The sequence below is a fragment of the Prinia subflava genome, chromosome 4, assembly GCF_021018805.1.
Source record: "Prinia subflava isolate CZ2003 ecotype Zambia chromosome 4, Cam_Psub_1.2, whole genome shotgun sequence".
NCBI classification, from domain to species: domain Eukaryota; kingdom Metazoa; phylum Chordata; class Aves; order Passeriformes; family Cisticolidae; genus Prinia; species Prinia subflava.
Window position 1 is genome coordinate 9529109 of NC_086250.1, and position 26154 is coordinate 9555262.

Consider the following 26154-nt stretch of genomic DNA (forward strand, 5'->3'; position numbering starts at 1 on the left):
CAGAGAAGCTCTCAGGACAGCAGCATTGAATACAAATTAGCACAAAGTGGAGGGGAGATAGAGTGGGGGAAAGGATTAGCCCATAAAAGATGTTAAAACCTATTACTTGATCTATGACTATTTTATGGCTTTAGGGATGAAATTCACACATTTCCAAGGTGCCTCTATGTCATTCTGTGATGATGCAGGAGCGGGCAGAGACACTGACAGCTCAGTGCCTTTCTGCCATGGGCTGCTTCAGTGCTCAGTCCTCTGCTTCAAATACAGCAGGAAAAGTCTTCTTGTCTCTTGCCAGAGCCAAGGGGATCTTCAGGCACTGGGAATCCACTGAGAAAATCTTGCTCCTGCCTCTTGGGAGGTTTGCTTCATGGTGGCAATGGCCTGGGAAATGTTGGAGATGAAGAGTCTGGTTTAGACATCTCAGTTCCATTGAAATGAGGCAGAATCTTCCAACTCTGGTGTCAGCAGCTTTTAGGTCACATCCATAAGGCTGTGAAGATGGGAACTAGAAATCAAGAGGAGTGATTCTTAAAAGATATGAAATATATTTCAAATTAGCCCTTTTCCTTGCTTTTCCCAGCAAGAACCTTTTTTTTTTTTTTTTCTTGCAAGGAATTTAAATAGAGAGAGAGAAAAAAATTCCAAAACAAATCAGATGTAGATTATGGATGGTTTCATTATTCTTGTGTCAAAGTTCAATAGGGAGGCCTGTTTTCTGTCTGCATCTCATTGAGTTTACATTTTATTTTGAGAAAAGGGTGGTAAATCATTCCCAAAATATCTGACATGTTGAAGGCCTAAAGCTTTCTCAGTGTAAACCTGCTGTAATTTGTTTCTCGTCTTCCAAAAACTTACTGCTACTGGACTTTTTTAATGGGGATTTTATGATGTTACAAATACTGTATTTATTATTTTTGACTCATGAAAGCATGGGCTGATCCAGTCCAAACAGAAAGTCATGTCCAATTATTTTTCATTTCCCTGCCTTCGGTGCAAGAATGCAATAATTTCATCCCATTTTTCTCCCTCAGATCTGCTCCCCCACCCTTCAGCCAACAGACTGTCATGGCCTCAATTTTCAAAACTGTTTAAAAACAAATATACTTTCATCCTCCCCTTCCTAGATAAATACCTCATTTCAGTCACAGTGCTATCTTGTCATCCTGGAATAAATATATCTGCGTTTCCTTCGTTGGTTTGTGTTCCTAAGAAAATCGTCTATCTGTAGGGCTTGGCCCTTCTCCCTGGACCTGTTTGCACCAGAAGAATCACTGAGCACTTAATTAAATCAGAGTTAGCCTTCCATTCCTGCATGGATCACTGTAGTAATTTGGGCTGGATCTTTAGGGGTACCAGCAGCTGCATTTTACACCAACCCCCCCTACCCTTGCCTTGTGCCTCTTTGGAGGGACTGAGAGTTGGGGTGAACAACAGAGATTCTTCCATTGGCTCCCTGTATTTTCACTGTGGGCAGAGTCCAGGTGCTGCCACCAACCTTCCCCATATGGAGAGACAGAAGGGGATGTCATAAATGGTGATTTGCTCTTCAGAATCTGGCCCTGTCCCCTGCACATCTGTAATGTGGAAGCACCTCTCTGCTGAGTTATCTGATAACACCCATCAGAAAAGTTTTCTTCCTCACTGAAATCTCAGGATTTCAAGTTGTTGTTTTTTTTTGTTTTTTTTTTCAGGAAACCTTTTGATTTCATTCACCAGAAAACCCAAGGCGTTTTAGTTTATTTGCAGAAATTACAAATCCCATTTTCTTCTCTTTCTTCTCAAAAAATACTGCTAAGTAGATGATAGAGGAAGTTTACAAGCAACAGTCATCCTTATGTTCCTAGACCCCCAAACTGGAAAGAACTGGAAAGCATCTTTCCATGTCTTCATTCTGCTTTATCCATGGTCTGTACTGGGTAAGGAGGGAAAATTGAGATGGCAGCCCTGCATTTTTTGGGATCATGGGGGACACATCCTTGCTTTTCCCTTCAGTGTTTCTGTAGAAAATTCTGCCACAGCTATGGGATGTTATATATATATATATATATATATATATATATGTACATGTAATTGCTGGTCTCCTAAACCTTGTGTGGTTTCTTTTTTTTAAATTTCTGCATCCAGCAATAGCAAACCAGCTAGCTAAATGCAGCAAGATTTGAATTATAGAAAACTAAGCCCTCTTGAACTGAAATGTGTGTTCTGTGGGGCTGGAATTCACAAGTTTAACAGATGTAAATATGCCACAGTTCGCTCAGATGTGTCACATACCATCATTCTTTTACTGTTGCCACAGGAATTGACCCTAAAAGGCTGCAGGGCTTGAAAGCCTTAACCCAGAGTTCTTTTAAGACCCTTTTTATTCAGTTCTGTTTTTTTCTGAACTTATTGAAAAAAGAAACATCCATGTGGTTATTTTATTACACTCTGTCTTTGACCTTGGTGCTAAACCCTTAGGGTGAAATCCTGGCCCTATTGAAGTGAACAGCAAAACTATTGAATTTAGTGAGGCCATGGTTGTGGCCCTTTTATTCAGCATTAATTTCCATCACTTCCTTCAAAATATACTTAAATATGCTGGAAGAGAATACTAAGAGTTAATAAAATCCATTTGAAGATACCCCTTCATAGTTATTATCTTATGTTTTTCACCTTTACTAAATTATTCTTAATAACAGGTTTGGGTCAGTTTTTAATTTTTTTTAAATTTTCCTGGTTTTTGTTGTTATTTTTTCCTCTGACTGAGAAACCAATAAACCCCAAACACAACTGAAACTCCTGTAAAATCTGAGTGTGCCAAGGAAGCATGACTGCACCAAAAACTTGTGGGAGAACAAGGAATTTAGATACTTTTGTTCTTCCCCTGCCTCCTTGCACCTGTGGATGTGAGAAGGTATTTCTTTATGTGAACAGACTGTAGGAAAGCCTGGATCTTCAGTGTTCCTTCCCAAAAGCAAGACAGAAAATTACAGGCAAGGACACCAAGAGTCTGGATCACTGCTCTTCCTTTTCTCCAAATACAACTGCTCCAGCTACTCAACCTGAAAATCTTTTCTATTTAGTTATCTCCTTGTGCCTTTTTCCATTATCCTACGGATCAGAAAGAATCAACTGAGAGGAGAGCCTTTAAAAACCCACCTGTTATAAATAATCCTTTGTTCTTGGCAGCTGGATTCTAGGGACTTTCTGTCTTTTCATGTAAAACCTCCACATGTATCTCTGTTCTAGCAAGTATTCATAGAATCATGGAATCACAGAATTATTTGGTCTAGAAGGAACCTTAAAAACCTCCCTGTTCCAACTCCCTGCCATGGGCAGGGACACCTTCCACTGTCCCAGCTTGCTCAGAGCCCCATCCAGCCTGGCCTTGGACACTTCCAGGGATGTGGCAGCCACAGCTTCTCTGGGCAACCCGTGCCAGGGTCTCAGCATCCTCACAGAAAGGAATTTTTTCCCACTACTCCATGTAAACCTCTTCTCTGTCAGTGTGAAGCCATTCTCTCTTGTCCTGCACTCCATCCCTTGTCAAAAGTCTCTCTCCATCTTTCTCATAGGTTCCCTTCAGGCACTGGAAAACTCAGTTGAGTCTCCTTGGACCCTTCTTTTTTTCCAGGCTGAACAATCCCAATTGTACAGCCCCTGAAGATGCAAACACTTGTGCCAACAAAATAATTTTCCTAAATCTGTCCTCTTTTAGCCTGCCCTCCAGATGCCCCACTTCTTCAACCTCTATCCATTCCACTCTGTCTCACTCCACAAATTTCTCATTGTTCCCAAGCCATCATCCTTTCCCTAGATGCCCCAAATCCAGCTGCTCCTTCTTACTCTCTCAATAGAGAAACTGTTGAATCATCTCTCTGATTTTGCAAAGGAGCCTTCATCTAATCACCATGTGCTTAAAGCCCAGCCAGGATCACTTGGAGCTTGATTTCTCTCTTTTCATCACATTTTTTCTCAAAAGCTCGAGGGTTATTGACAGGTGGGTCTGTAGTGATTTTATGCTCACTTCAGATCCTTGTTAACGTTCATAATGCAGTACTCATTGGTTATACTGGGAATTACAATCAGCATAATTCCACCATGTTCCCACCTCTTACCTAGCACAATAATTTGGTGCCAATCCCCTATGAGAAGCTGCAGTGTCATTTTTAACTGCTCTAAACACAGCCTGACAAAAACTCGTTAATTTTCTTTCCCTCTCATCCTGTGTTCATTCTTCTCACATGCTGTTCAATCTCCTTAAGGATGCACCTTGCTTTTTGACATTCCCTGGCAAAAAACCCAGAAATAATGGCTATTCTACAGCTCTACAGTTTTCTCTCTTTGTCCAGATCTGTGTGGAGTCATGAAACTTTGCTGCACGAGCTCTTCAACACAAAGCTTCTGGGACACTCACCCTGGATGGGCAAACCTACCTCTTCCTGACTGTGGGGGGCTGCCTGGCAGAAACAAATCAGAAGCTAAAAGAACTCTTTTTCAGTCAATCTTCTTTTAAAAAGTTGCTCTGGGTAATTAAGAAACAATCTTCAAACAAAGGCATTTAAAAAGCATACTCAGTTTTAGCATCACAATCATAAGTACAGATACAGGGTTCTGCAAAACTCATTTTCTTTGCCCTATTGCTGTGTGGCTGTAGAATAACACCCTGCAAATCCCTCTTCTCTGTTCCTTTAACTTTCTGACACATTTCTGCTTGGTCTCAAACTTCACATGCTTGGATATGACACAAAGGTACCTTTTTTTTTTTTTTTTTTTTTTTTTTTTTTTTTTTTTTTTTGGTGGAAAATTTGAAATAATTGGTTTGGCTTGCTTTCAGTCAGTTGCTCTTTCAAAAAATACAAATAAAGAAGCATAAGAAGCATAACCCTTCAAAGCTGAACTCCAAATGGTTAAAGGTGCTGTTCCTCATGCCTGGCTTAGAGATAACCAGATGAAAAATTAATAATTATTCTGAGCAACTGAGTTCCAGATTTGGTGTATTCCCAAATAAACATTAAAAACAACAACAATTGTTTTAGTTACTGGATTCTCATGGGAGGTGTGTGTGTGCATTACACTCCACAACTGGATTCTGTGGTGCTGTAGCTGAAGGATTAGATCACACATGCACAGATTTCACATCTAAACACACCCAAATTTTATCTCAGCTGCTGCTGTGCTGTGACAACGAGGTGATCTTCACTCTCATCTGCCCGTGGAAGTGTGAAGGACATTTATAGCTTCTATCATTTCGCTGGAACAGAAATCAGCACTGTCTTGAACTTACTGTTCACCATCCTCTGAGAGTCCCTCACATTAGGAAATTAATTGGGATATGTTGGAAGAGCATCCTGGGAAATTTTTGATTGTTTTAAATCCTGCCCCAGCCTCCTACCCTCTGAATGCTACATCACCTCTGGCACAGACAAGTTCCCTTGGCTGCCATAAAGGCAGAGGGGGAGAAAGGGAATTTTAGTGTCTTGAAATGGCTGAGTTTGCATGAGTTGAAGGTAAATGTCTTTGTAAGGATTCATCTAATTCTGTCTCGTGAAGCATTTTAAATTTACCCCCACCCTTTCATTAAAACTGTGTAATCTGAGTGTCCTGGGTACCAGTAATACCAAAGTACTGATGATGCTACCATCAGATTATGAGCTACATCTTCCTTTCACCTCAAACAAAAGCTGGAGTTGTCCTGTTGATTTTTGATATTTTATGACTCAGGATCTGAGAGGGCTTGATGCAATCTAGACTTGTTTAAAGAGTGTCTTCTAACCTCCAATTCCTCCATACTGGAGATGAAATGGAATGGGTCCTGTAAACCCTGGTAGGTGCAGAAATTCCTCAGTCACTGTGGGAAGGCAGTGATCCCATGGCTCAGTGTAAATTTGGGAATGAAGCAATAAACCCACACAGCAAAGCCTTTATTGTGTTTGCCAGCTTTTGTTCCTCAGCCTTGCCCTGCTACTGAAGTCAGGGTCCGGGAAAACGGTTCTGCTTCACTGGAGGTCCAAAGGAAAACCCCCTCCCCCAAATATTCCTGTGTCCAGGCCACACACCTACAGTTCAAAGAGTTTATCACAAGATGTGAGGAAAGAGTTTGTGGGAGAGCCCTGCTTACATTACTGGCAAAACATCACTGGAATTAGTCTGGATTTCTACTCATGGCATGTGAAGAACTGTAAAATAGTGTCATATGTTTCTGTGGAAGATAAATATCATCTGCAAAAGAAAGATATGCAATAAGTATAAATCTACTACTTATGCTCATTCATCTGTACTTTCCTGCCTTGATTTTGAAGAAAACCTCACTGTACTGTGGTTTTCCATGGGAATTTCTCAGTGTGTAAAATAGCATGAAGTTGCTGATGCATATGTATTTAAAATATCACTGGGTGGTGGGACATTGGGAAAACTACTCTTCATTTAGAAATGATAAATTTTATTCTATTTTATTTGTCAGTGTCATTAAATTTGTATCTCCATCCCAGTGGGACAGTGTTTGATACTGCAATTTCTACTGTCACTACATTCTTGCACCTTCTTTGTTGGGAAATATCCCACAATCATAAAATGGCCTGGGTTGGAAGGGACCTTGAAGCTCATCCAGTTCCAACTCCCTGCCATGGGCAAGGACACCTTCCCCTATCCCAGGTTGCTCAGAGCCCCATCCAATCTGGCCTTGAGACTTCCAGGGGTGGGGCAACCACAACTTCTCTGGGCAACCAATGAATGTCTGGTAATTTTTTAGCTTAAAATTCTATTCTGCTGGAAGTTCCCAATTTTTATAATGAGGTAAAATTGTGCCTGTAGTAGAAATGTGTAATGAGACCATTGCATTTTGTATTTTGTTAAAGGAGAGGTGCTCACTGTGTTGTTCTTGAGGACCAATTACTAATATCATTTAGTTCCAAGGATCTTCAGGAAGATCCTGATGGAATATGCATCTAGAGAGAAAAAATATTATAAAGTACTGGATTCAACTCCAGGAGCTTGTACCTGTCAATAAACAACATCAGAACTTCTCAAGGTGGTGTAATCTCACCCTGCGGTGCACCAAAGTAACACAAGATTAAATTTGTGTTGCTGTGCTAAGACTTGGGCCAAATCTTTTAGGGGAAAAAGAAAACCCAAAACCAGACTTGGTTCAATCTGAACTTTTGTTCCTCAGGAAGCTCAAGAAGCTCTTTAGGAAGCTGAAGGATGAAAGAACTGTGCTAAAGGAAATGGACACCAACCAGTCAAAGGAACCTCAGCAATGGGATCTCGACTACATCTTGGAACCTTTCACAGGGCTGACTCCAGAATACATGGAAATGAGTAAGTTTTAGGAATTTCCTTTCCCTTTCTGCAATAACCATGGCTTTACACAGGACTGCATGTCAGAAGTGCTCATGAGAAAGGGGGAAAAACACCGCAGCACTCATAGTTTGCAGAAATTCCATGTGAGCCAGCAGGGCTATGGGACTACCACAGTGCCAAGAGAGAAATAATGATGAATCCAGTATCTGTTAATACTTCTGCTCTCAGATTCCAGTGTTCCCAGCTCAGAAAAGTGCACAGAAAGCATTTGGCCAAAGAATCAATAGCTGTGGTTAGGAGGGATCTCTATAGATCATCTGATCCAACCTCCTGCTCTAAGCAGGGTCAGCTAGAGGATGTTGCTCAAAGACTTGTCCAGTTGGGTTTTGAGTATTTCCAGGGATGGAGACTCAACAACTTTTCCAATATTTGATCACCCTTACACTGAGGATTTTTTAATGTTTAAGCTGCACTCCCCACATTTCCACTGGTGCCCTGTGCCTCTTGTCCTTTCACTGGGTGTCCTTGAGAAGGTTTTAGCTCTGTCTTCTCCAACCTGCCACATGGGTAAGATCCCCTGAGCCTTCTTTTCCTGTGGTACAGCAATCCCAGTGCTCTCAGCTTCTCCTTCTTCATGAGGTCCTTTGGTCCCTTGGCCATCTTAATGGCTCTCCGGTGGATTCACTGCAGTGTGTTCATGTTTTTCTTCTACTGGGGAGCACAGCCCTGTGGCTGCTTCATGGGTAGACCCTGGAGAGACAGGGAAGGAGAAAGCAGGAATGCTGTAGGTGGAGGAGTAGAAAGGAAAGAAATAATCCAGGCAAATCCAAGCTTTAGGATGCACAAGATTGCAGGGAAAAGCGCAATGGGTGTGGTGTCTAAACCCAGACATCTGTTAAGTATTGGATGCGGCAACTCCTGTTTTAACAAGTCACTATTCTCAAAATATCTAAAGGGGAACAGGTTTTATGGAAAAAAAAAAAAAAAGAAAAGGCTTATCTCTCTATACAGAAACAATCTTGGTTTGTAGATCTAATTTATAATCTAATTAAAATTGAATGCATGAAAATTTATAGAATGGGAGATTCATGTAAATCTATAAATTTGTAAATGTATATGGGGTATTTTGCATGATGGCAGATTTGGAGATGTCTTATTAATATGTTTAGGATCCCAGCCTTGCCCTCTGTAGTGCCATCAAGAATCCCTTACCCCCCATTATCTCCCTCTCAATTGTTCCAGCTCACCTTAGGATCTCTCTGTGTTTCCCCTTCTATTACCTTATTCCCTTCTGCACATAATGATATTTTTTTAAAAAACTATCCTTTAGGACTGATTTTTTTTTCCACTAATTACTTCAGCCCAAGATGATTTTTCTTCCTGTAAATTTTAAGCAAACCTCTAAGCAATTTTTGAAATTAAACAATGGTGAAAAAATTAGACATTTTTTCCTGGCTTTTTTTTTTTTTTTTCCTTCTTTTTGTATTTTTATGCTCAGGAATAACTCAGAAATATCTGTTTTTAACCACCCAAATTTCTTGGTTAGTTAGGTCTAAGGACAAGGACTTTTAGTTACCAGTAACAAATATATACTGGTGTGATGTTTCTCAGCATTGTTTGGGTTTGCTGTCAGTGGCCTTGATTCTGCTGTGTGAAAAGTGATGCTCCAGTGCTGCCAGTTTGAACATAATTTCCAAAATGTCAGATTTGTTTTAAGAGTTCACTTAAGCCACCTACTCAGAAAGGAAGCAGGTCAGTAGTCTCTCCTTCAATGAAAAAAAGCAACAGTGGGGTTTTCCTTACCTGTGTTTTGACTTCAGAATACCTCTTGGAGCTCCCAAGCTTAGCCATTTGTTATGCTGCCCCGTAGGGAAGTGTTTGGATTTTTTTAATTTTAGGAGCAAGACCTAGAAATTGCAAAGATGAGTCAAATCATGGCCAGTGAAAATAGTAGATTAATGTGTTTTTTTGAAAAAAGAAATGCAGAAGTACCACCAGAGTCTCTTAAGGTTTGAGGTTCCTGTCCTGGGGAAGTGTTCCCAGCCCCAGGCCTGCCCGAGTTTGGACAATGCTCTCAGGAGCATGGTGGGACTCATGGGCTGTTCTGTGCAGGGCCAGGAGTTGGACTCTGATGGTTCCCTTCCAGCTTGGGATAGTCTGTGATTCTGTTCCATGCCTCTGACTTGCAGTATCAGGGTTTAAGCTATGATGTTATAAATCACTGGACACTAAGCCTGTAATTTAGATCAGTCCCTGGTGCCGGGATTGTGAACCGCGGTGAGTGCCTCAGCCTGCAGCCACTCAGGGATGATCCCGGGAAAATGAACGGATGAATTATTGATCTAAACACTTGTTTACAACAGGAGGATGAGCTTCCCAAGCGGAGCAGCCTCGCAGTGTGCCAAGCTGTGCCCTGCCTGTGGGATTTGCAGACAAATGTGCAGCAGATGAAAGCCAAGCTGCAGCTCCCCAGGCGCGGTTGCTGCCCTGGGTCCGTGTCCCTGCGCTCAGCTGTCAGCTCCCCTGCTCAGACCACCCACGCTGGCAGGAAGCACTTGGTGCAGCTCAGCCCTGAACCTTGTCAGCTGGGATGGTTGTCAAGGGCACCACGCTGCAAGAGGCAACTCAGAAGATTATTTACCTATTTCTCTGATTTTGTGTTGGGGACAGTGGGAAGGGAAGCAAAGCAGAAGGACAGAGGAAGATTTTTTTTTTCTCCTGAATTTCTTGAAAAGGCAGGGTTACAGGAATGTAAGAAGAGGTATGATATTAAGGAAAAGGGAAAAATCTGGCTGCTGTTTCAGGACTTCTTTCTTTTTTTCACAATGATTTACTCAGGCAACCTCCCTCAGGCATCAGAGGCACTCTGGAATGAAGCAGCTGAAGGAGGAACTGCAGACAGGGCTTGCTGCAGTTTTGGGTTTCCCCATGCAGATGGTGATGGGGTTTCATGCAGAAGCAGGCAGATTATGTATCCAAGTGTGAGTAGTCACTACATTCATGTTTGTCCTGCCAGGATGCTCCTACTTTTGAGGATGGATGACATCCTTAGCTAAGAATCTTGCCTCCAGGTCTACCATGCCCCAGTCTGTACCCTAATCACCTTAGGATGTCCTTGCTTTTTTATCCACTCTCTTTTACTGATTTCTGTCAAAACCTGGAGTCTGGCCCACTCCCACATGGCAAACCACACATTCTCTTTGCACTTTGTTATGAAGCAAATTAATCCCATTAAGGCAGCACTTCTCTGAGGGACAGTGCTTGCAGAGGTCTCAGGAGGTGTTTTGAAGCATGATGCACCACAGGTAAAGGAGTTTTTGATGATAACTACCCCACTTAAATTTTGGGATGCTCATTTCCAAGCTGCTTTCTTTTTGTTTTGATTTCTTATTCTATCAATCCTGAAGCCTTAGAGAGACTTCCACCTTCTCACTCTCCCACCTCTGCCCTCATTTAAATTGCAGTAGGTTCACAGAAACAGCAAGAGTTACTGGTTTTTTTTTTTTTTAACCTCCTCTATCTTCCCCTTTTGGAAAGGTGACTCTATTCACTGGAATTTGTTTCTGAAAAATATCAGTCACTCTAGTCCATGCAAAAAAATTAGATTAGCTGTAAGAAACATTTTTTTTAATATAATGAGGATGGTGAAACACTGGCACAGGTTGCCCAGAGAGGTGGTGGATGCCCCATCCCTGTAAACATTCCAGGTCAGGTTGGATGAAGCTCTGAGCAACAGGATCTAGTTTAAAATCCCTGCTCATTGCACAGATTTGGACTAGATCATATTTGAATGTACCTTCCAAACCAAACAATTCTATGGATAATAAGATTAAATTTTTAGGATAAAAGTCTTTGAATCTGATTTCACCAGAAGACTGTGCTGAGCTTAGTTTTTGTGCAGGCCTTGGCAGTCAATAGCAATGTGCACAAAGATTTGACTTGCACCAGTGACATTTCTGACGACTGTTTGTTTTGATATTATTAACAGACATATTCCTGCATTTCTTAGTGGAGACATTCTTAAAATGCTTGAATGATCAGAAAATTTGTTCAAGTAATCCTGAAACATAAATTGCCACTGTCAACATGTGTCAAATTAGTCATTAGCACTTCCTGCTTCCAAAACTGTGCAAAGACTTTTGACCCAGGCCAGTGTACCACACCATGTGCATTCCCAAAGTAGGTAGCATGTACAGCAATTTCCTCTTCCACATGGAAGCAAGGTTGCAATGTGTGTAACTGGCCTGCAGTGACAGGAGTTGGCAAGAAATTGATGTTTAGAGTAGCAATAAATATTGCTAATGAAAGAAAATTTATTAAATTGGCTCCAAGAGCAAAATGATGCACATGAATGTCTGAAATTTACACCACTCGTGTTTCCTTGAGAAGAAACTGAAATCAGAAATGATTTTCAGATTCCTATTTCATTTGGTCTTTCCTTCTCTAGTCTAACCCCTCTAGGAGTCCAAGCTTCATGTGGCAATTGATTAAAAACATTTTTCCTAAAGGAGAAGTAATAATAAAAGGTTTCATCATCCAACTTTTGTTTAAAAACAATGGCACAAGAAGAAAATGATCAGATCCAATGTCTGTAGCTACTGACTACTATAAGGATTAATCTGAGAGGTTTGGACAGATTTCCCCTAAAGCAGGAAAAACTATCAAGAAGGCAATGTGTGAGGCAGAAAAAGAAAAAAAAAATCACTGAAGAGAAACCTGCATTTTTCTGTAATCTCTATAATGAGGATGGTTTTGAAAATACCATTGGCGGTTGTGTGTAGGCTTGTTGCATACATTTATTATAGAAGGGTTATAAATTACACCTTTCCCTTAGTTTTTCAGCCAGGTCTGGCTGTATATTGCAAAGTTTCTTCCTAGTATTTGGAAAGCTGCTTAGCACAGAAGTGATTTTTCCACTGTTTACTTCTAGTAACACATGATCCTACGACAGATTATTGATAAAGAGAGAATAAAAAGCAACAGAATGGTAAATAAATACCTTGTCTAAGATGAGGCTTTGAGGTAAAAGATACTTGGGTTACTCACACTGCTGAGTATGTAAATCCTGTAGAACCTGAGTGATCCACACCACGGAAGGTTTTGTTCTGGGGACTGATTCTGTATCCCTTACATAAAACCAGCAGCCACTACCCTCCAGATCCACAATTTAAAAGCTTTGATTTGTGCTCTTGATCATAAATTGGAGGCCAGACTTGGAGGGACAAGGTGTGTTGCTGTTGGGCTTGGGCTCTGTTCAGGCCCTGCAGTGCTTCTGTGAAGAGTGGACTTCTGAGGAAGGCTGTGACCTGAGACACTTCTTTGGATGCTGTTTGTCCTGCAGAGTTTTTGTGTCTGGTCGAGGCTGGATGAAGTGTTGCAGGTGTGGCATCAGGTGTTGTGAAACTCAAGGGCTGACTGAGCCCCTTGGCCTCTCTCCTGCTCGACTCAGACAGTAAAAACACCACTGGTGTGTGGTTTGGCTTCTTCCCTCATCAGAAGTAGGCTCTGTGTCAGTGACAGCACATCCAGGGTCCTGCTTGGATGCCCAGGGAGAGAAGATGTTACCCAGGTCCCTGAATTTCCACTATACCCAGTTTTATTTCCCAGCTTGTACCATGAGCCTGGGGAATGTTCATCTCTCTTTTCTCCAGGCTGGTCTACCAGGGGAGTAGGAAAACTATGAAACAGGATGGAAGTCCAGCTCCTGGCACATGTCTCTTTCACCTTTTCTGTGTACATGGACACGTAAAGAATTTTGTATGGAGACCTTGTGGCAAAAATATGAATATAAAAAGGGTATTTAAGGGTTGCCATCAAGTTTTCCAGCCAAAAAAAAGAGGTGTCTTGGTGTCAACTGTCCTTGATGGAAGAGTGTGAGTGTCCTAAAAGTATTGAAAATATTTCCAGTGTGACCAGATAGGCATTCACAGAACTCCAGGATGCTGAGATGAGATTCCTTCTGGGATCTGGACAGAGATTTTTCTCTCTGTAATCTGTTCAGTTTTGTTTCTAGAATCACCAATCCCACTCAACAAGTACCTGTGAATTGCTGAGGCTGTTCACAGACTCCTCCGTTTAATGACTGCTAGTTTGTTACACAAGGCAGTCTAAATTCTGGGTTTGGCTTTGGGATTGCTTTTTTTGCCTGCTTTTTGCATCATTTACACTTTCATAAGAGGGAGTTGAGAAGGCTGAAGAGATTTCAAGATGGCCACACAAACACTTCTGGCGCAGTTTTCTATGAAGACATATTTACACAATTATCCAGAAGTCCTTTGCATACCTTGAACATTTTTTCATGAACTTGAAAAAAAATTAAACTGCACTTTCCCAGGCAATGAATGAAGGGGCTACAAACAACATCAAAGCAAATATGTGTGTGGTTTATTCCTAAAGCATTGCAAATACTCCTTTTATTTCCCTTTTTATTTTATTTTTTTCAAAATCCTCCCAGCTGTAGTCCTGCTAAATTCACTTAGAACCAAATAAGGCATATTTTGGGGCTATGTATTTTTCTAAGCATTTCACAGTTTTGGGGGGACATTACTTTAACATCTGGTTTTATTTGCTTGTTAATTCCTTTTCCTGGTTCTGAACACAAAATAGTCAGGAAAGTATGATTTCAAGGGTAGGATGTTTGTATACTTTGAAAAGCTCCATCTTAGTGTATACACTTTATCTCAGAACAAAACAATAAGAATGAAACTCTAAAGGCTATAGAATTGATATACAGAGATTTTACTTTTGTGTGCAAATATATTGCTCTTGAGATGAGAAAGGGGAAATATCAGAGGACTTGCAACCTGTACACAAAAAAAAAAGGTGTGAGAGAAGGTCCTGGGGAAAACTGTTTCAAGAGTTAGTTGTAGGTTGTGACAACAGTGCTGTAGGAAAATATTTTAAAGTATAATATTCTGCTATACAGAATATTGTGCTATTTTCTCAAAAAAGTGCAATTCCTCCCTCAGTGGAGAGAGAACTTATACAGGGCTTTGCCAAAAAAAAGAAGCCACAGCAAATACGGCATTTAAATACACCAATACTTTCTTTATGCTAATATTTTTTAACCTCTGAGATGTAGATCACAGTCAGATTTATTAGTTTAATATATATATATATTTATATATATTGATATAAAATTCACCTTTGCTCAGATTTACAGAGGAGTATTGGAGGGTAGCAGTGACAAAAGGAAGGATGAAAATGCTGCACAACACCACTGGCTCCTGCATCCACAGAGACACTTCTCTTCTTGCTTTTCACAGGCTGCCACCAAGTTTATCAAAGGAAGCTGGGAAGAAATAGTGGCACCTTGTAGATTTTCTCATTTTGCTTGATTGTGTATCATTTTCCTTACAGGGAAAAGGACAGGAAAGAAACAGCATGGACTAATCAGTTAATTATGTATAAATGCAGAAAAGTAGACTCTGAACTCTTTGTCCTTTATTAAATTTATTGTTTCCTTTGTCTTGTGCTTGTGCTAGCAACTTGAAGCTTTATTGGAAACATTCATAAAGCATAGTGTCAAACTTCTGTCTCTTCATAGCCCTATTCTGGGATATTTATTCCTGGGATCAAACTGGGAAGTGGAATTTTATGGGGTTGGTAGCGCACAAAACTCATCAAGAATTTGCTGCTCCCTTCAGAAATTGTCAAAAAATTTTGATTTTTTTTTTCCCCCAGTTATCCAGTTTGGCTTTGTCACACTCTTTGTTGCCTCCTTCCCTCTGGCCCCTGTCTTTGCTCTTCTGAACAACATCATCGAGGTTCGTCTTGACGCAAAAAAATTTGTTACTGAGCTGAGGAGGCCAGACACAGTGAGAGAAAAAGATATAGGTGAGTAATGAAAGAGCATTGCAGTGAAGATAAGTCCATAAATACATTTTAAAAAAGGAAGAAAATTTATAATGAACCCATTAAAAAGTTTTTTTCTTTCACTTACAGGTATTTGGTATAACATCTTGAGTGTTATTGGAAAGCTTTCAGTGATCATTAATGTAAGTGTTTGGTTACACCAGTTTCTAATCATGATCTTGGGAGCTTATACTGTTCCTTCAATCTAATTTAAAATTCTTTATAATTTATTGTTTATAATTGTTTATATTTTATGATCCCTTCAGCATAATTTAAAAGGGGCATCTAATTTTCTCAGTTGCTCAAATACAACAGGATACAGATATATTATGTTTATTGTGCTATATGTACTCCCTCAGTAAAACTTTCCTGCATGCTTTTTTCCTCTATGTTTTAAGATAAATCTCATGCCCTAGGACTTCAATCCTAATAGTTTCTGGTGAGTTTTTAACCTATAGATCATAATCTCAAGAATCATATATGTTGGAAAATACTTTTAAGGTCATGGAATAATAACAGAGATATTAAAGATAAAGAAGCCCTTTAGGAAGGGAGATGATTTCACTACTGAAGGGAGAACTTGTGGAGAGGCGTTATGCAATTTCTTTAATAAAATAGCTCCCAGCATGATAGCACAGCACTCTAATGCCTCCAGAAGGGCAATGCTGTTTCACATGGGTGCACTTTTCACTCATGGCTCTCCAGTTTCCAGGATTTAAGGTAGGAAATCTGTGGAACTCTGCACATCTCCAAATCAGGCACAGATTTCAGCTGTCCAACACTGAGCTGTGCTGGAGGAGAAAAACTTTGTAGCTTCTTGTTTTTTCTCTGAATACACTTTGCAAATTTATGGTCCTTGATTATTTCTTGTGTTGATCAAACTCTGGAAATGTTTATTTCCTGGGGATTCCATTAAATTATGAATTAGATATCTTTTCTTGAAAGAAATGTAAATATGTGCATATTCATTTGAAAAAAAATACTGAATGCCCAATTCTGCTTCTCCATCTGGATAATATTGACACAGGAAATTATTATTTAGCAAAATATAGTTTTAAATCATCATAGGATCATAGAAAGGTTGGGATTGGATGGGACATTAAAGACCATGGCATTCCAGTTCCCTGCCATGGGCAGGGACACCTTCCACTATCCCAGGTTGCTCAGAGCCTCATCCAACCTGACCTGGAACACTGCCAGGGATGGGGCAGCCACAGCTTCTCTGGAAAATCTCTGCCAGGACTTCACCACTCTCACAGGGAACAATTTTTTTCCTAATATCCAACCTAAACCTACTTTGTGTCAGTTTGAAGCCATTATCCCTCATCCTGTCACTCCAGGCCCTTTTCAAAAGTCCCTCTCCAGGTCTCTTGGAGTCTCTTCAGGCACTGGAAGGGGCTCTAAATTCTCCTCCCAAATCCTCCTCTTTTCCAAGCTGAACAATCCCAATTCTCTTGGCCTGTCACCACAGCACAGGGGCTCCAGCCCTCTGATCATCTTCATGACCTCCTCTGGACCTGCTCCAACAGGAGTGAGTCCAGGGCAGAAATCAAAGGGATTTTTATTGATATGATGTAGAGATTTCTGTGACTGATTGCCTCTACAATTACACCAGTTTTATGGGATACCAGTCTCACAAGGATTAATACCAGCGTGAGATCTCCCTGTGTGAGATGTGTGAATCCTGATGCTGAGGGGAAAATGGACATTTACATTCAACAGTTCTGGTGTAACTACACCAAAATATAGCTCAAATTATACCAACTAGCTATTAGATTTTGTTGTAGATTATTTTTAAACTAGTGATAAACCTCCTAATAGCTCCAGAGATAAAATTAATTGGAGCAATGGACAGTCCATTATTTGCTTTTGCTACTTCCTCAGCTGAGCCTTCCCTGGGAGAGATAGAGCAGGTTACTGTGCATTTATATGCAAATATTCTGTACCAATTGTGGCCATATAACTCTCCCTTCACCACCACTTTAAATTTACCTGAAAATGAACATTTCCCCCTGAATTAATTAACCTGGAGACACAGACTCACAATGCTGTTGTTTGCTTGTTCATTTGTTTTTGTTTTTCAATCTCTCAGGCTTTTGTCATTGCTGTCACCTCCGATTTCATCCCACGCCTTATGTATCAATATGCATACAGCCAGAATGGAACCATGCATGGCTTCATCAATCACACCCTCTCATACTTCAATGTCAGCCAGCTCAAGGCTGGGACACAGCCAGAAAACTCCCTGTTTGCTCAGGAGGTTTCATTCTGCAGGTAAAGTACTTGTAAGGGCAGTTCGCACAGCCAAGGGAATTTCCCTGCCTCTTATGTCATTTTTCAAAGTGGGAATTGATAAGATTCACTTATAGGGCCACATAGTCAATAATATTCATGTGGCTTTGAAAATGTGGTTTTGGAGTGCAGCTTCTGGAGAATTCTCACTGTGTTACAAGGTCTTTAAAGGGTTTATTTCAGGGCATTAAAATGCAAAATAAACAATTTAGACAGACTTGATCCAAAGAAAAAAGCAAACTAATACCTTCTTTACTGAAAGATATAGCTTTAACTAAAAATAATGATCTTTTAAAATGGGCATCCAGTAATTAGAACCAGGCTTTCTCTGTCTTTATTAAACTCAGTCCTTACTTGCTGAGATATGAGTTTTCAATATATTATGTCCATTTTTAAAGCCTGCACTAGTTGCCAAAACAATCACAGACATCTACATGTCTTCTATTTCAGATTCTATTTCATCTTTTCAGATGAAAACAAGAGGAAACAAGGCTCACCTTCCTTCAAAATATGTCCCAAATACCTGATATCTATGAAGTAGTTTCAGTTTGCATAAGAAATCACTAATGTGGCTCCATCTTTCAAAATAACTTTATATTTTTATAATAACATGCAGAAATTCAAAGAGCTGCTTTAAGACATTACAACCCCTGACTGTTCAAAATATTCAATAGCCTATCTCACCTTCCTTTTAGACTCCCTTGAAATCCTGTGTTTGGTCTCTGCAATGGCACAAAATAATTATCAAAGTTCCTCTTCCATTTGATTAAGGAGAGCCTTAATGTAGAGTGGTTTTCCCCCCTTTTCTTTGGTGTGCAATATATTTCACACTGATTTAAAGTGGGGTATATATCTTGCCCAGCTATAACCCACAAAAATGACACATTCCAGTTTCTTCACTGGAAGCAGGGCAAACAGGGAGAGAATTCTGCCCCTCTCACTCTGGCAGTGTTGTTGGGATTGCCTTTGGGGTGTACCTACCTTCTCACCCTGACTACAGCACAGGATAGATGAGTGCACTCCTAACTTTTAAGCAACTTATAACTATGTGAGCTTTGTATTCCCCATCTCTGCTGCTGGGAGTTGTTTGTTAGCAAAATATTCCCTGTCAGAGAATGCAGCATCTCTGGACTTTCAGATTTGTAAGTCTGTGAAATGGTTTTCCACCTTCATCCTCCTAGCGCTTTTTAATTTTCCATCCCTACATTTGCCTGTGTTTTCCTTCAACAAGCATCTTGATCCACTTCACTGTGATTTTGCTACTTTCACTATGCTGCTTTTTACCTTGTGTCAGCCACTGGCCTCTGTTTTTAGCTGTTTAAGTGCTGGTGTGTTTGGAAATATGTGCATTAACAACAGGAGTGAAAGGCACTCCTCACATTAATATGATCATACACAGCCAAATACTCAACAGAGCCCAAATACAGCAGGGAGGAAATCATCTACACTGGGTACAAAAATGGTCTCTGCCTGATGATACCATCTAAGAGACTGAAAGCAGAAAAAAATGAATGTTTGACCATGTATTAATCTGAGTGAGACAGAACTATGGGAGCATTTCTCTTCTGTTATCAGGAAACAATTGGGAAAAGATGTCACATGCACAAACACAGTTATCATCGGCCTCATTTGAATCTTATCAAAATCTCAGCGTTGGACAGAACTATCACTGGATAAAGTATGGGGTCTCTAACTTGTGTCCCAAGAGACAGGCAACCAAACACTGCCCCTCGAGCTGGAAATAAAATCTGTATTTCTGTTTCTGGCAAATGCATTGGGAACAAGCTGACCTCTCTTATTCTTAGATTTCTGTGACCTCTGGAGATAAATGTGGTTGCAATGAGGCTGCATTTTGGTCCTTACGGGCATTGCCAGAGATTAAGGTATCTTAAAAATAGCCAGAAACAACTCTGCCACTGAACATACAGAATACATTCTTCAAATATTTAGAGCAGCATTTTCTGCGGTGCTGTGAACTCTTGGGCACTGCTTCCAAATAAAGGTTGCTGTAAAGCTGTTCTGATGCACAGTGTTAGTTGTAATTTTACTTTTTTTTTCAGAGAAAAATGGTATTCGTATAGCTGAAGGCAAATTAGAAACAAATATTGCTAAGATATAGGATATTTTTATTGTTTTTTTCCCTTTTACTCCTTGTGGCCTTCTATGATAATGGAGTACATACAAACCTGTTGGTCACACTGAAAAAAGGGAGCAGCAGATATGGAGTCATTCAAGAAACTTTTCCTTTAACATGGGTCTGCTCCAATATTCAGCAATTTTATAAAGTGTCTTTGAATTTATTTTCTTAATGTCATGGGATTCATCTCATCTATTCCTAATAATCAGTGGTGGATGCTAACATTTTTCCCTGACTAATTTTTATATACTCCTCTACTCTTTATTCTGTGATTCTAGATGTTTTCTCCAATTTCTTCTCAAAGACCAGCTGAAGAAGGAAATTAAACAGATTAGCTTATTTGCACTGATTTGAAGTTCCACCTATATAAATAGTTTGATTTTTCCCCCCCCCCATGTAATAAACTTCTGAAATACATTAACATCTTTGTCTTAGTTCTGGTTTCAGCTCACATTTGTTTAAGTGTTTTGAAGTTCTCTCCACTCAGTTTCCCTTCCCCTACAATTCTCTACTTTCAGTGCACATTTTTCTTTTCTTCCTTATAACTTTTCTGTGCTCTATTGTGCAACCACATTGACAACTTCATATTCTTGTCCTTTTTCAGTGGAATTACAGTTAGTGGAATTACACAGTGGTCTTTGCAGCACTGTTTGGTTGCTGTTCCTATCATACTTGCTAAATCAAGTATTTTAAGAGTAAAGTATTGAAAAGGTGAGGGAATCAGAGAGTCATAGGATATCCTGAGTTGGAAGGGACCCACAAGGATCATCAAATTCTGACCTTGAACAAAAGACCCCAAAAATCACACCTCAGGATATTGTCCAAATGCTTCTTGATCTGAAAAGATGGTCTTTGTAAAAAAGAAACTACCCATAGAATGTAGGGGTTAGAGAAGGCCCTTTGGAGTCCCATGTGCCAGAGAATAATCAAAAAGGGAAGTGAGGAGGAGGCCCAGCTACCTCATCTATAGCTCTGGCAACATTTTCCTTCACCATAAATTATTTGCCTATATTCTGCTGAGTGTAGGTTCAGGCATCACAAGCCGTGTGATTCCCAGCTGAGCCAGGTGAAATGTCCAAGGGGTCTGATGTCCTGCAACACTTACATAGTTTGTGAAGCCCAGAACGCATTAAATGGAAAACCCACCACAGTTGGTGACCCTTCCAGGTGAACCTGGGCTCCATTTCAAGACTACGATTGATTTATACTGGTCAGCAAAGTCCACAAGAAACTCAGTGCTTTTCCTTGGCTTTGATGTTCAAGCAGATTAAGTTCAAGGGAACTGACTTTGATCCTTGATTCAGCACTCTACAGGTTTGAGCAACATGTGGGAGTCCAGAATGTCCAGAAAAGTACCAGAGGGGGGATCTGGCAGTGCAGGAACAGCACAGGAATCCTAAGACAGGACCTGTGCATGCACTGCTAAACAAAACCACTCAGGGGCTAACACAGCCCAGGGAGTTCTTCCCTAAATGAACACAGCCCCCAATTTCAAGTGGTTTTCTCCTCCCTATGGGCTGTACCTCATGTCCTTTGTCTCCAGAAGCTGCAGCCCAGAATCACATCCAACATTCCAGACTCAGTTTCTTGGGGGTGGGGAGCGGCAGGATGTAGGGGATGTGTGGATTACAAATGTGTAATTTAACATGCAAAAACCATGTGGGTAGAACCTGAAGGTAATTTTGGCAAGCGCACCTGCAAACTGAAGCTGACAGATTTTATATATGAACCTTCTCCATTATCCCCCAACGGAGGCTTTTGCACAGTCTAATGAATCTTACTGTCAGGACGGGTTTTGTGGTATTCAAAACAGATTTTCCCTTTCTTAATTTCATCCCATTACTCCGAGTCAAACACTGGGAACAGCACTAAATTATGCCTTTCAGTCCTAAGGGCACAATTTGCGCATGGTTATCATGTCCAACTGTGGCTGTTACTTACCAAAGTGGAGCAATACATGTGCTGCTCTTTAATCTTCCCGATGAGTCAGTCTCCTCAAGCCTTGAACTCTTCTTCTGAGCTGCCTTCAATTTGTCGCTATCTTTTTGTTTGGTTTCCTTTTTTTTTTTTTTTTTCCTTTCTTTTTCCCTTCCCCTCCCCTGGAATCTGCACAGCTGAATGGCTGAATGCAGCATTCCAGGTGTGGATTTACCTGGGCTGTTCAGAGGAAGGCTAATTCCCCCCCCCAGCACCATTGTGACTCTTGTTGATACACCCACAACCCATACACTGTCCTGCTGCCATATTTTAAACTTGTGCTGACTTGCTGGCCACTGCAAGCTCCAGGCTATTTCGACTTTCAAACACTATCCCTTCAAAGATCCTTCAAGTGTTTTATTTTTAATTATTTTCCATTTCCCCATATTATTCTCATTGTGTTTCCTGTCTCCATTTCTTATTGCTTTCTGTGTTTCCTGCTATATTCAAAACTTTCCAATTTAGGAGCATCTGTGATTTTTATTAGCCTGTTGTTTAATTCCAAATGATTGATGATAATACTAAAAGCAACAGTCTTTACACCAAACCACTAAGGCTCTGTTTTTATCCTGTCTAAGGCTAGACACCTAATTTAGGAAGTGCCTTTCCCGTGGCTCCGCCTTTCGTTAATGCAAAGACAGGAATCACCAAAGCATGAGTCACATTTTATGTGGGCTGAATTATTACCTAAATTAATCAAGTTTTAGGTGAGATGAATGCAGGTTTATCTCCTTCAGTCTGAAAATGCCTTGGACTATCTCTCTGCTTTCATTTCAGCATTTTATTCCCTGTACATTGATGTCAATTTACATTAAGAAAATAAACGGGACTTCTGTCAATCCTCTAAAATCTGGACATTTCCAGCATTAAAACAGTGTTGTGATTTTGGTTACAACCATGAAAACCGGGCTAAGTGTGTTAATTCAGCAGAGGTGGTCCAGCTCTAATTCTGAAGCTGTATTTCATAATAAGGGTTGAAGTAAGAACATCTGGAGGATTTGATTCTGTAGGTTTTGTGACTGGAAAATCATGTTAATCACAGCAATTGATGCTGGAGGAAATTTCTGGAACTGTGGTAATTGAGCTGTCTCCATCTCTAGGTTCAAAGACTACAGAGAACCACCTTGGTCCCCACACCAGTACGAGTTTTCTAAGCAGTACTGGGCAGTCTTATCTGCTCGCTTGGCTTTTGTGATTCTGTTTCAGGTAAGTCTGCTGAGTTTCTTCACTTTCAGTCACAGAAAGATCATCATAAATGAATCCAAATGCATGTTCCAAAGCAGCCCATGTCCAATAGACATGGAAAGCAAGACCCACAGCTTCCTTTAGCTCTTGGTGCAAGCAGTGATCCTCAAAATACCCCAAGCTTTTGAATGTATAAGTGGACTCTGTCAACTTTTATATTCTCAGAGGCACCACTTGTAAAAATCACATAAATGCTGTGTAGGCTTGTTAACTGCTGTTCTTTACCCAAAGTGAGAAATAAACAGAAGTAATAAATCCTCCAAGGTTTTTTGCTACTTTCTGGAATTAAGCTCAGTAAATTGTCCCCAGTGTGAGGATTTCATTAGCAAGGGATTTGCTATCATGGCTTGCTGTTTGAATGGCTTCCTTCTGCTCTCCTCCATGATCTGGGATCCTACCCCTGCCAAATTTGGCCCATATCTCTTTTTCAAATCTGCCTTTCTTTTGTCCTTACCTGCCAAGTGTTCCCAAGTGTTTCTGTGAATCTTGCCTTGTTCTGCTTCTTTGCTGTGCCTTCAGTAATTTTCCACCACTGGCTGCAAATCAGTTGAAAGCAACTGGTTCTTCTGGGCTTCAAATCCTCTGCCTGCTCTGCCAGAGAACATTCTCTGGTTAATTAGCTCCATTGCCTTGGATGTGGACAGAGAGTTCATGCTAGCAGCACTGTCAGCCAACAGTTCTCACATGTTTCTAGGCATTACACAGCACAGCACTTCTCAAAGCATTATCATGGCAATACAACCCCCAAAGCATCACTTATCTGGAGATTTCACAAGCAAGCAAACCTTTTTGCCCAGTCTGCTTCCTGCTTGATGTTAATAGCACCACCTGTAATCACCTTAACACCTGAGGTTTGGGGTTTTGGCCTGTACACTGTGATTGTGTAAAAACAATCCTGCTTGTCAGCAGACAGAAGGATTTGAGGACAGAATGGCCATGAAGGTTGTCTCCTGTGTGCTCAGGCCACAGTGGAAACACATTGGTATCTTTTCCTCATGTTGTTGGATTTTTGATGGTATAGGAGGATGTCCTTATATTAATGGATTCTGAACTCAGTATCATGGAATTGAGTATTGAGAACGGGGCACCTTTGGATACCTATAAAGAATAATGTTGGTTTAGATACTAAGGCCATGGACTATTTGATGATTTCATGTCCTTTCCCATTTCAAACCTGACTGAAGCACGTGTTTAATTCAGCCTCTACACTGAGGGGTAGCTGTGCACAAACCTGAGCTGTTTCTTGAAATTAGACCTTAATCAACTGTTTACTACCACACACCAACAGCAAAATGTGTTTGACATCTGTCTCACAACTATACCAAAGGTTTGGGTTTGCTCCAGCATGAGTATTTTGGATTTTTCATGCTTGCTTCATGTCTGTTGCTGTGCTCGCAGAACTTGGTGATGTTCCTCAGTGTTCTGGTTGACTGGATGATCCCTGACATCCCCAAGGACATCAGTGAACAGATCAAAAAGGAGAAGACGGTGCTTGTTGACTTCTTCCTGAAGGAAGAGCACGAGAAGCTGAAGCTGATCGAAAGCTTTATCGCACGCGACAAGCAGAAACGCAGGAGCGGGGCCAAAAGCAAAAGGACCAGGGCTGCCAGCTTCTCCCAGTGTCAGCGCAGCCCCAAGGGCAGCTTCACCTCCTTCAGCTCCCAGCACACCGTGGTGTGACTCGTGAGGGGAGGGAACAGCCTGTGCTCCCCTCTGCTTACTGCGTGATGCGATTCTGAACCTGCTGCAAGGGACGGAGGGACAAGGGACAGGGAGGCTCTTCTGCCTCCTTAGAATCTCCAGATGTGAGGGCCTCTGTTACAATTTAAATGCCCTCTGGGCTGCAGCATTGCCAGATTTCATCAGGGCGAGATAAAGGGCTATACTGGGGCTGTAGCTGGTTCTTGTAGTGATGATGGATGTGAGCTGGGGACCTGTGCAGGAATTCTCCTGGCAACCATCCCTCCTCCTGCAGATGTCCAGTGGGGCATGGGGACACTCCAGCTTTAGTCTCTACCCTTGGGCAGGTTGGACTGACTGTGGAGAAGGACTGACCATGAGGAAGGGCTGACCTTGGAGAGGGACTGACCATGGGATAGTGCACACACCTCATCGGCTGTAGCTGCCAGCGGAGGGTTTGCAAACATGTGGAGCATCACAGAGTCTTTGTGCCTTCCTAACCTACACTGCCACCTCTGTGCCACCTCTGGAGGGCATGCAGGGCTCTGGGAAATGTGGGAACAAAAGGAATTTAAATGACTGGGCATTTGCATCTATGGCTATGTTGTGCTTTGCTTAGCAGGAGCTGGAATGCATGTGCTGGTGAGCAGGGAGGCCATCAGAATGGCTGGAGCTGCCAGAACCAGGGAAGCTCCTTGGCATTCATTGTCCTGAGCAGAAAACTAAAACCCAAACCTTGCATGTTTGATTCTTCTCTCACTCAGACTTGGAATTCAGCCAGTGTCAAGAGGAATCACGCCACTGAACCACCAGTGCAAAGCTGAGGAGGGAGAATGGAATCAAGCCCTGTAAATCATGTGGCATCTCCATGTACACTGCATGTAAAGTAACAAAAATTGCTGCTGTTGTGATTTACTGTAAAGTAAAATATTATTCAGAACTGCATTTCCTTGTAAGATAAACATATTCACTAACAAGCTTTCACCTATGAGCATTTAAGGAATAATTTTATTCTGTCATGAATGAAAATTAAACTTTCTTAAAAAATCTGCTTCTTTTCCTGTAGATTCTGTCTCTAACCCAGCTTGAAATTCAGAGTCTGAACAAAAGCTTTTCTTCTTACTTTGTCTTCTCAACATTACTTTTAAAACCATAAAAAATGCAAACCAAAAGAAGTACTCCAGTTTCAGACATTCTATTCAGGATTGCTCTTTAACATAATAATCTTATTTGATGTATTTCTGATGACTAAGATTTTACTAATGTCTTAGATGAAAAGATTGTTCTCTGTTGCAACTTTGATTAACATAATGGGAAATGCAAAAATGATTTCTTTTTTCATTCAGTGCCCAAATTAAGGCACATCAAAATGGGAGAACTGTTTCAGGGTGGGCTGAAATGAAAAAAAAAATGGAGTTTCATTTTTAAAATTTACTTTTGGGTTATTTATTTCTTCTATACAGAAATGGTATTTGAAAAGATAACATCATCTGAACTAAAATTGCAAATGTTTAACTTTGTTGAAAAAAGTCAGTCCTCTCCAAGTGTTTTCCTCTTTTTCCCTGTCAAAGCTCATTGTTTTGTTTTAGTTTTGTTAGGTGATTAATTTTTTTTTGTTTTCTTGCTTTTTAAGGCTTTGGCTCTCTCACAGATGAAAATCTGGGACAGGGCTGAGATGTAACCTTTGA

At 40.8% G+C, this 26154-nt stretch overlaps 1 protein-coding gene across 1 annotated transcript in view; it reads left to right on the top strand.

Annotated features, from left to right (window-relative positions):
- ANO2 (anoctamin 2) overlaps window positions 1–25417 on the top strand; it is a 130986-nt gene extending 105569 nt beyond the window's left edge. The window contains exons 18-23 of the mRNA XM_063395389.1: window positions 7151–7299; window positions 14965–15117; window positions 15226–15278; window positions 17228–17409; window positions 22642–22747; window positions 24185–25417. Of these exons, the coding sequence (XP_063251459.1) occupies window positions 7151–7299; window positions 14965–15117; window positions 15226–15278; window positions 17228–17409; window positions 22642–22747; window positions 24185–24466 (925 nt within the window). The 3' untranslated portion in view covers window positions 24467–25417. The remainder of the gene's footprint in view (window positions 1–7150; window positions 7300–14964; window positions 15118–15225; window positions 15279–17227; window positions 17410–22641; window positions 22748–24184) is intronic.
- The last annotated feature ends 737 nt before the right edge of the window (window positions 25418–26154 follow it).